Consider the following 11,887-nt stretch of genomic DNA (forward strand, 5'->3'; position numbering starts at 1 on the left):
TTTTCACAAAGGAGAGTTGACTATCCAATTATATAATGCATTGGGTGTTGAGATGGAAGATCAACATATGTCACCTTTTGAGGGGATGTGAGAGAGTGGGCTTGGTGTTAGGCTTAGAATGGACTTGGGTTATGGACTTTGAGATTTGAGAGTGGACTTGATTATGGACTTAGATAATGAACTTGATTTTGGGTTAGAATGTGGACTTTGGCTTGGGCTTAAGTTGGGTTAAGAAGTGGACTTTGGTTGTGGTATGGGTGATAGATCGGTTAATGGGTAATGGACTCGGGTTGGTTCATGAGAGTGAGTAAGAAATTAGAGTGGATTATGGACAAGGTTGAGCATGACATGATGCATGTATGCATGAAGATGATGCCAAGTGGTAATGCGAGCTCGTTGAGAGGTTTGAGTTCTAAATTAAAATCAATTTGAGAAAATTTTGATTTTCTTTAAAAGATTCATGCATTTATTTCCCTTTATAGTTCTAAATTTTATTTTTTTCTAATAAAAATAACACAAAATAAGAGGGTAAATATAATAAAATAACATCTAAATTTCAACCCTTTCAGTGAAAGGGGAGGTAAGTGCAGTTATCAAAATATTAGGGATCAAAATGAAATTATGCCAAAATATAGGGGTCTGTAATTTATCCTTTTTTTTTTTAATGATTAATAACATAGATTAGAATCCGTGATGTACATCCCTTCCACGAAATTCTCTCTTTACAGCCGAGCACAAACCAAATAACATAGATTTTTATAAACTTTATCTCTCGCCACGTCGTTTTTTTTTTACGGCTTTATTCATAGTTTGATGCGAAAGGGTTCGCATTAAACTAAAACTCCCGTGTAAGAGAGGTAAAAGAGTGAAACCCAACGTGACCCACCACCTAATCATCTGACAACTCCAACGCATCCCATCATACCCTCGGCCCCCTATTTAAGCCCTCACCATCTCTCTCTCTCTCTCTCTCTCTCTCTCTCCATAATGGAGATCAACCCCTTACGAACCGTTTCAGACGTTGAGGGCACCATCCCATATTCTTACGCTGCTCTGCCAGACCAGACAGGCCAGCAAGGAAATTTTCCGTTAAATCGCTTGACAGCGTTAAAAAAGAGCATCTTCTACACCTTTTCTGGGATTTTGTTTCTATGTCTGATTACATTATTAATTGGAAACCATAGATCCGAAAATCCAGTTGTCTTAGATGCCGTTAAACCACCGTCGTCGACTGTATCGCCCTCACGAGGAGTATCTGATGGGGTTTCGGAGAAATCGTTTAGATTATTTAACGTTAACGGAGTTTCGTATCCATGGACTAATGTCATGTTATCTTGGCAAAGAACTGCTTTCCATTTTCAACCTGAAAAGAATTGGATGAATGGTACGTAACTATCTTAAATTTTTATTACTCTGTTGGTTTAATATTGCTTTTTTTAATTTTTAATTTTAATGTAAATGTTTCTAATCTCGAGATTCTGATCCAATTTCCCTGATCTTATGATTGCTGTGATGGGGGAATCTGCTTCAGATCCAAACGGTAAGATTCTGTCTCTCTCTCTCCTTATAATTTATGAAGGGTGAAGATATAAAAATTCGGAGATTTTATTGGCACATCAACTTTGTTTTTCAAAACAAGCCAATTCTTTTTGGAATTAAATTGGTTGTTCTCGTTTAAAATTCAGATCAGATTGATGTGTTATAAGTAAAATTTGGTGTGCTAAATAGAATTTCTATAAAAATTCATTTTTTTTTTCTCTTAATATCCATCCATTCACATAATAATGAAATGAGTCGTGCTCCATGACACAAACCGAGACAAAAATGATGTGGTGTTATTGTAGATGCTTTTCTGTGAGATGAGTAAAAAACATCTATATGCACCACCACATTAATTTTGTCACGTTTGTGTCATTCCATCTACCTAGGAATTGTATTCGTTTATGTAAAAGTTTTTTTTTTTTTTTTTTTTAATTTTTTTATTACGTAAATGAAAATTTTTTTTATAATCAAAATCATCAGAATTTTTTTTTATTTTTATTTTTTTGGCATGGAATGATGATCTGCTAGTCCTGGGTGAGGGTTAGCTATCCAACTTCCGGATTTCATTTTCCAGTACGTGGCACACTTTTTAGACAAATGTTATGTTGTGTGAATCTAGAGAATATTTATGTAGTTTTTCATTGGGGGTGATTTAGACACTCCAATCCACATTTTGATCAATATCAGATACATCCTCCATGCGTCTTGAAGTTGACATTTCTTTGACTGAGATATATGAAATGACCTATAATAATAGACCTCAGTCTTCAGAGGGTCTATTCAATAAAATGTGTCTATCTTGAAGTTGAAGAAGATAGTATAGGAAATAAGGTTATAAGAGTCATATTAGACTTATATGAGGTTGTTGTTGTTACACATCAACAACCACAACCTTGTCTTGATCCTCTGATTTACATTTCCAAAAATCCCTCTTGTTCTTTCACATGGAATCTTAATGATAAGAAAAAAATTGAAAATAATTGCTTATAAGTGAAAATGGGTTTTGAGTTAGAGGTTGAAGGTGAGGGCATTAATTGATCAAGGGGCATCCCATCAGTTTGAAAACTCAGGGGTATCTCTAATATTGAACAAAAGGCTGAGTGGTATGTCTAAAATCACCCTTTTTTATTTGATGACTGAGTTGTGGATTAATTTTTGGGGAAATGTTTCCCAACTCTATGACCTTTTTAGGCCGACAACATGAAAGTGTGGTCACCTAACATTAATCATCTTGATTGATAAATTTTGGTAATTAAATTACAACATTTTTTCACACGTGGTCCTTGTTTGCCCATAAAGTTCAATTACCATTTTTTATTTTTGATATTTTGGGGAGCACTTTTATAAGCTCAGTAATCAAATGGATCAGATTAAGGCAAATTTACCAAAACATGCACTCAAAATCGAATAATTCACAAAAAAGAACACTATTGAACTTAATTCCAAAAACAGTAATTTACTGTTTTTATTTTTTTTACTATAACGGTTAAAAAAATATATGAACATCAAATTGATAATTTTTTATATCAAAAATACCCTTTTTATTTTTTTTCAAAAAAATGTTCTTTTCACTGTGCAAAAAAATAAATTTGATCTCATGTCAAGAGGATTTTGTTGCTATGGAACATTTTTTTTGTTTGTTTTTTTTTTTTTTTAAATGTTGTGTCAATGTGGTCATTTTAACAATGTACAAAAATAAATTATGATCTCAAGTCAAGAGGATCTTGTTGACATTAAGTAATTTTTTTTATAAAAATAATGTTATGTGAATGGGATTCTTTTAATAATGTACAAAAATAAATTTTGATCTCATGTCAAAGGCAATTTTTTATATAAAAAATTGTCAATTTAATGTTCATAATTTTTTTTACCATGTTTAAAAATAAGTTTGTATATTGTTCTGTTTTGGGAATTAATCCAAGTTTGTGTTCCATTTTGGTAAATTTTCTAAATTGTTTTTATTGAGTTGTAGTTTTTTCAAATGATAACTCTTGAGATTCACAAATTTTCCTCGTAGATCCATTTACTCTCCAAAGTAATAGTTTAAAAATAAAAACTCCATTCAGATATCCAGCGAGTAAAATCAATAATTTACAAGAAAAATATAGTAAAATTTTAAATGGCCCACAAATTTACTCCATCAAGTTTATAACCTAACCTAGTTCATTTTTTGAATTGAGTCAGACAAGTTGACTTGACGAGTTGCTTCCATCGAATTTTTTGGGATTATATAATTTGAAATCCAATCAAGTTGAGTCACCTTGACCAGTTTCATGTCGACTCGATGAGTTTTTAAACTATAGGCAAAGATCCAACTCTTTTTTTTTTTTTATATATATATTTTCCTTGGTGAAGTCACGTTGTGGAATTCAGTTTCCCAAGACATTCATTTCCTGAGGATTTTCTATTCCCATGAAAGTGAATTCCAGACTACATACCTGAATTTCCGTACACACAAATTTCTAAAGCCATCCAATGGTTAATAGTACATAGTTTGCCAAGAAAACCCACTTTCCCCATTATTTGCTAAAAATTTAGAAGAGAAAAGAAAATTTCTTCTTCTCAAATGCTATGGCCTTGATGTGAACTTGAAAAATGTTGCAGGTCCATTGTTCTACAAGGGTTGGTACCACCTATTCTACCAGTACAACCCGGATGGGGCAGTATGGGGAAACATAGTATGGGGACACGCGGTATCCAAGAACCTGATTCACTGGCTTCACCTACCTTTGGCCATGGTATCCGATAATTGGTATGACATCAACGGTGTTTGGACTGGGTCGGCCACAACCCTACCCGATGGTTCTCTCGTAATGCTCTACACTGGATCAACCAATGAGTCTGTGCAAGTACAAAATGTCGCCTACCCTGCCGACCCATCTGACCCGCTTCTTGTAAAATGGGTCAAGTACTCGGGCAACCCGGTTCTAGTCCCACCACCTGGCATTGGAATTAAGGACTTCCGTGACCCAACCACAGCGTGGCTTTCACCAAATGGAAATTGGAGGATCACAATTGGATCAAAGGTTAACACTACTGGCATATCACTTGTATACGAAACATCGGACTTCATCAACTACAAACTCTTAGATGGGTTGCTACATGCAGTTCCTACTACGGGCATGTGGGAGTGTATCGACTTCTATCCTGTCTCGACAGCTGGGGAGGGTGGACTTGACACTTCGGCCAATGGTCCTAGCATAAAGCATGTGCTCAAGGCTAGTCTTGATGACGACAAACACGATTACTATGCACTTGGCACTTATGATCTTGAGAATGATGTGTGGACACCAGATAATCCTGAGTTAGATGTTGGAATTGGAATGCGGTATGATTATGGCAAGTACTATGCGTCAAAGACTTTTTATGATCAGAACAAGCAGAGGAGGATTTTATGGGGTTGGATTGGGGAGACTGACAGCGAGTATGCTGACATTGCCAAAGGATGGGCATCTGTTCAGGTAATATTGCCTTTCCTTTTAAATATGAAGATGACTCCAGATCGTATACACCAAAGGAGGTGGGTTGATACCCCACTCGACGATGTGCCACATAGGATTGGGGCTTCAACCCTCCTCCCTGGGTATATAACTTATATAACTAATAAAAAATACAGCAAGATTTACATGGTTGGGGCAGCTCCTCTCCTACGTCCATGGATGATGTCAGAGTTTCATATCCTTGAGAAATACATTACAGCTCGAGATTTCTCCCAATACCTTTCTCAAACCTTCAAAACCCTGAAATCTGAATTACCCTTTTGAGTATCACTCTCTTGAAACCAAAAATACTATATTTCTCACGCGACCCCCTATTTTGATGGGAGTGGATCCTCTGTATCATTTTGTTGGATGATTCAGAGAGCACCATGTTATGGAAAAGAAAAAAAGCAAATATATATATATATAGGGAAATGTTCAGCACCAAACATTTTGGCAAAACATTTTTCAAAACATGGGTTAGAAGTTTTGGAATGGGCTGATTTTTGGTGATGATGATCTCTATGGTGAGGAGATCATCATCACCAAAAATCAGCCCATTCCAAAACTTCTAACCCCATCAAAAATGGTTTACAAAAAAGGGACGGTCCATGATTTTTCAACTTGTAAACATGGGGCTAGAAGTTTTGGAATGGGCTGATTTTTGGTGAGGATGATCTCCTCACCGTAGAGATCATCCTCACCAAAAATCAGCCCATTCCGAAACCTCTAACTCATGTAGGACAAAAATGGTTGGCTAAAATGTTGGCCAAAATGTTTGGTGCTGAACGGGACCCATATATATATATATATGGTCCTGTTCAGGTGCCAACTAGAATCAAGACGTCTCATATCAGTGCTTATTGTGTTCTCCAGAGCATTCCAAGGGTGGTGTCATTCGACAAGAAGACCAAGAACAATTTGCTTCAGTGGCCTGTGGAGGAGGTGGAGAGCTTGAGACTGAGTAATAAAGATTTTGACAAGTTAGAGGTTGAAGCCGGATCAGTTTTGCCGCTCGACATTGGTACAGCCACAAAGGTATATGCAAGTCTCTTCTTAAAGCTCCCCGTACCATTGCCTAACCACCGTTGAGGCTTACGCTTACAAAGTGTTTTGTACCATTATTGTGACAGTTAGACATAACGGCTGAGTTTGAGGTGGACGAGAAGGCTTTGAGAACAACAATGGAAGCTGATGTGGGGTATAACTGCAGCACAAGCAATGGGGCTGCTGGAAGAGGTGCCTTGGGACCATTTGGTCTGCTGATACTTGCGGATGAGAGCCGTTCAGAGCAGACGGCTGTGTACTTTTACATTTCTAAGGGAACGGATGGCCATCTCAAGACTTTCTTCTGCACTGATGAATCTAGGCATGTTTCTTTTCTTCAATTTATGTTCTTCCTGCAATTTTCCAAAGACCACTCAGCGGTTTTTGTTATGTGTTTTATAGTTAATGTATCTTTAGGGATCCTAATCTTCATGTTATAATGGGAAATTGTGTTTACTGCAGGTCTTCTAAGGCCATTGACGTCGGAAAACAAATTTATGGGAGCACAGTTCCAGTTCCTGATGGCGAAAATTTTTCTGTGAGGATACTGGTAAGTAAAAACAACTTGATTTCAGTAGATCGAAGATCTTTATAGAGCATCCTTTATTATGATTTCTTTAGGTTGCTTCTGGGTTTGCTTATCAGGCACGGTTTTTAGCTCACCACACACATAAACTCTTCTCAGACTTGAATTATATTTTGAGGTATACATGCTCGGCTTCTTCATTTCTGCAGAAGTCAACATTCAAAGGCAGGCTAAAAGTTGGAGCTATCTAGACCATCTTTTGGATTATGGCTTTTGCAGTAAAAAAAATTTCTGAAAAAAATTGCATTATATTTAAGTTATTGGTCAAAATACAATTTTTGGAATTTTAAGCTAATGACCAAAATGCCAAAACAAAATCAAGTTAATGTACACAAAAACTAATTTTCACTGAAAGTTCCACCACAAACTTCTGGAAGCACTTCCCTGAAACAATAAATGTCACAATTGCAATTCTCTTTGATTTGAGTCCATAGAAATAGTTCAATTGGAACAAGAGTTGCACCAAAGGAGGACCTACTTATTAGGGGAAATGGTTGATTTTACAAACACCAATTATGAGTCTTGCCAAATGGTGTTGGTTTAAAATTCATTTTTCTAGGAATAGCCTATACATCCCCTCAACCCAAATTAAGTTTTGATTTATATTAGATTAAATTGATTCTAAGCGGCAATGGATGGTTATACAGGTTGATCACTCAATAGTTGAAGCCTTTGCTCAAGGCGGGCGGACTTGCATCACATCTCGAGTGTACCCAACAGAAGCAATAGACGGCGCAGCCAGGTTGTTTCTCTTCAACAATGCTACTGGAGCCAGCATTACTGCCACTTCAGTAAAGATATGGCAAATGAATTCAGCTTTCATTCAACCCTACACACTCCCTACAGTTTAAGCTGTAATAAGAGCAGCATGTACCCATTCATTATTCGGCTTTTGGAGACCCCATTGCATTAATTCAATGTTATCATTCCATTTTTATGTTGGCCTACCATTCCATTTGTAGGTATGCCCATTCGTGATATCTATTGTATCTTTCTTTTGAAGATTTGTGAAGAGGGTTAAATTATTAGCTATGCCTTTTTATCCGTTAGTGTCTGTTGCAGCAAATCCATAGAACACACAATGGACCACTTCACTTAACAGAAACGTGAAAAAAAAGAGAGGCTTTATATCAAAAACCCTAATGGTCCAACTATTTGTTTAACACCCATCTGAAGACAGGTCAGATACATGGTCAAATTCAAGACATTCACCACAATTTTTCTCCACCTTGGCTTGAATTCCATCAAGCCTATAGCAAAAACACCTTTCATCTTCTCCACAAAAGCCCCTAAGGGCATCTAGCACTGCAAAATCAAGTCCAAGCAATGCTCGAACTTGAGCGCAAGAATGGGCTTGGTCATCATGTCTGCTGGATATCTGTTGTAATCTGTTGTAGCGATCTTCTTTGCTATGATTTTTTCCTTGACCTAGTATCTCTTGAATGAAATGATATCTGACATCAATCTGCTTAGGTCTTTCATGACATATTTGATTTTTTGTCAAATGAGTGGTGCTATGGCTATCACATTGAACAACAGTAAAACTTGTTCTAAGCTCAGTTCACTAAGTAAGCCTCTCAACTAATTAGCCTCCTTCACTACCCCAATCACCGCCATATAATCTGCTTATGTAACATCACCTTCCAACCAACAACACAACATGAGAGAACGAAGACATAATCTGTCACAGACCTTCTCCTATAGGTGATTGTTTCAAACCATATAATGACTTTTTAACAAACATACAGTCTTTTTGACCTGAAACATTAAACTCCTCTTTCTGATGCATATAAATATGCTCCTCTAACATATTGTCACATCTAACTGCTATAGCTCCATATAAAGTAAAGCAACTATGGCTAGAAACACATGAATAGAGATATGTTTTACAACTAGAGAGAATACATCATTGAAGTCGACACCCTTTTTCTGACTATAGCCCTTTTCTACTAAGCGTTCCTTATATCTTGCATCTTCAACGCCTGGGATTCCTTACTACTCTTGAAGACCCACTTGCTACCAACAACTCTCTTACCCTTAGGTAGTTTCACTAGCTCCCAAGTCTTGTTCTTATGGAGAGATTACATCTCCTCATTCAAGTAACAACTCACTTGGCAGAATCACTACCTATAACAACTTAATGTTATGTGGAAGGCTCTAGGACTCGATAAATCCTGTCACAGACAATGCATAAGCAACTAAATTTGCATAAGCATATCTCTGAGCTGGTCTGGTCTCTCTCCTGTGTCTCCCAGTAGCAATGTTGTACTGCAACTGCTGCTGTGTGCCTTTTCCACCTGACAAAGATCTTGCACCTCTTCATCAATAGACTGAATTGTAGTGTCACGCTGCATTTTCCCTGAAACATCATAGTCTAGCTCCACCTGTTTACTAACATCTCAGTCTTTACCTGTATCCACACACTCCTTTCTCAGGTAAGATGTAACAGATTAGTCAAAAGTAATATCTCTGCTAAAATCTATATCCCTTAACCCCGGATGCATAACCGAAAAATATGCTTGTTTTAGCTTTAGGTTCCAATATCTTCATTTACATGAACATAAGCAGGGCACCAAAAAACTCTCAAATAAGTGTTATCAGCAGGAACGTCAGACCATGCCTCAGGAGTCTTACTTTCAATTGCAGGTGATGGAGACTGATTCACAAAGTAGTAAGCTATGGAGATTGCTTTAGGCCAAAAATCCTTAAATAGTCCAGCATTGGAAAGCACTCACCGAGCCCTTTCTAGAAGAGTCATGTTCATGCATTGTGCAACAACATTCTATTGTCGTGTTTTCGCAACCCTGTGAGGCCTCACAATTCCTGCATACTTGCAGAATGTATCAAAATCACTTGAACAAAACTCTAAATCAATTCTGAGACGTTTATCTTGTTATATGTCTACTTCTCAATCATGGTCTTCCACTGTTTAAAGTTAACAAAGATATCAAGCTTGTGTTTCAAAATGTACACCCACGCCTTTCTTGAAAAACCATCAATAAAAGTCAAGAAATACTAAGAACCACTCTTTGAATGAATATGAGAAGGACCCTATGTTAGTATTTTTGTGCCCATATAAGTCAACTGTATTTTGAGACTATTTTATTTTTAATCCATGAACTAAGTAAGGCTTGATCATATTTTGTATTGCCCAAAATTTATAATAAAAATAACATGATTATGCGATCATTATGTATTATGGGTAACTAGTTTTAAAATTCATTAGATATGCATGTTTTGCCTCGAGCCAACATTGTAGGTGATTTTGGATTATAGTAGATCTATGGAGGTAATCTAAAAAATTCCAGATCTTTGTAAACCTCGGATTTTGACCAGGGCTAGGAAATGAGTTTAGGGATGACACATTTTTTATGGCTCTCACATGCATGATGATCCTTTCAATGGATTCGAATTTATCCACCTAGGCTAGGTAGTCCCATTGGCATGTGAATATGTGGTGGCACATATTGGAAAATTGTATAGAAGATAATCTTCATTTTCTCCCACTAGATATGTGATTGGTCACATAATTTTGCCTCATTAAATGAAGTTCTTGATGATTTTTCTGTGTATTCACACTAAGCCTTTGACCTAAGAATTATATGAAATTCTATGAACTTTAATTATGATCCTTTGATTCGTCCAAAGTTGGAGGCCTTCAATGACCAATATACTAGACGTTTTGGGGATTTAGTTGATCTCATGAGAATATCATGATGATATCAATATAGGATTCCATAGAATGGCCATCTCCATGACTTCCCACATCTTGAATCATTTTAATATTTGGATGAATAAATAAAGATGTTGGTCGGCGAGATTTTGATCAAATGATTTTTGAAAATATTATATATATTTTGAAAATAATTTTAAAATATTTTTGTGTCGTCTATTATATATTAAATGGTTAAGATGGTGGGAAAACTCTTAATGATCTACACGATCTTGATGATCTAATAAGATACTTGAGTTATGTGGAAGGAAAACAATGTGATTACATGCGTGGTTTGAATTATTTTTCCAATTTACCGTGTATCGTTTATAGGACATAATACAATGGCGTGATAATGTTTGCGAGATACCACTGGGGACATAGAACATTGTTTTGTGGAAGGATAACAATGTGATTACATGTGTGAGTTGATTTATTTTTCCAATATACTGTGTATCGGTTATGGGACATAGTACAATGGCATGATATGTTTGAGAGATAGCGCTGGGGTATAGGTACATATCCTCAGGAGATTCCACCCTAGAGCCTATATTTATTTATGCATGTGGGAGTTTTCTCATAAAGAAGAATAAGAAATATAGTTATTTAATATTGCCTTGATAGTTAGTTAAGGTTAAAAATTACAAAATATATATATTATAATAATAGAATATATGAAAGGCCTTTTGCATGTCTCTCATTAAAAGTAATACATGGGTAACAATTCAGATTATTCCATAAAATAAAATAAAAATAAAAAAACTAAATCCAGGCATTTGTACGAGATAATTTTCTAAAAATAAATGTAAAACCTCATTATTAATGAATACAAATTTATAAGAGAAATTTATTCACGTTATTAAAATAACTTGTGCATGTATTCACTCATTAAGTTTCTTATTAAATATAATTGGTTGTAATCTTTTATTATAAATACAAAAACCTCATTCATGCATCCATGCAAATTCTTCATTAAATAAATTGCATTCGAATTATAGCAAGAATCTGTCTCTTCCTTTTATGAAATCACATTTTTCATGTGCATACATGTAAGGGATTTTGTTTATTAAATAATATCAGTTTCTAAAGTATTTATAAAAGAGAACTTAATTCTCAATATCGAACTCGTATAACTAGGGCATTTACCTATTCGAAAAATAACAACTTAAGCAATAATAATTCATTCTCTATAATCTCTTAGATTTCTTTAACTGTTTTAATTGTTAAGTCACCCATAAGTACTCGGTGTATTAAAATTTCGGATATCTAAGGTGAAGATTCAGGAGTCCAGAATTGTGATTTTTATACGATTCAGATTTAATTATCGATAGAGATAATTGCAAGGTATGTGTAAAACCCCGAGTTTTCGATTCGTATCTAAAGGAAAAATAAATAGTGAAATTTTGAGAAAATTCTAAAAGTGGGACTTAGGGTAAAACTTTATGATTTTTCTGATTATTTTTCATGAAATCTGACCTCACCATTGGATTCAAAATGGTGAAAAAAAATATACTTTAGCCC

At 35.6% G+C, this 11,887-nt stretch overlaps 1 protein-coding gene across 2 annotated transcripts; it reads left to right on the forward strand.

Moving 5' to 3' along the window:
* The first annotated feature begins 963 nt into the window (after nucleotides 1-963).
* On the forward strand, nucleotides 964-7,682 carry LOC147391160 (acid beta-fructofuranosidase-like). Of its 2 annotated transcripts, XM_086458148.1 has the most exons (7): nucleotides 964-1,384; nucleotides 1,532-1,540; nucleotides 4,147-5,003; nucleotides 5,898-6,059; nucleotides 6,155-6,390; nucleotides 6,531-6,618; nucleotides 7,302-7,682. In XM_086458148.1, exons 1-7 carry the CDS (start codon nucleotides 988-990, stop codon nucleotides 7,503-7,505), a joined length of 1,953 nt encoding a protein of 650 aa, XP_086314274.1. In that variant the 5' UTR covers nucleotides 964-987; the 3' UTR covers nucleotides 7,506-7,682. The 2 variants fall into 2 exon arrangements, with proteins under 2 accessions (XP_086314274.1, XP_086314275.1); XM_086458149.1 differs by lacking the exon at nucleotides 1,532-1,540.
* The last annotated feature ends 4,205 nt before the right edge of the window (nucleotides 7,683-11,887 follow it).

Source organism: Akebia trifoliata, chromosome 11 (genome assembly GCF_017979445.1).
Source record: "Akebia trifoliata isolate Shusen 1 chromosome 11, ASM1797944v1, whole genome shotgun sequence".
In the NCBI taxonomy this organism is placed as follows: domain Eukaryota; kingdom Viridiplantae; phylum Streptophyta; class Magnoliopsida; order Ranunculales; family Lardizabalaceae; genus Akebia; species Akebia trifoliata.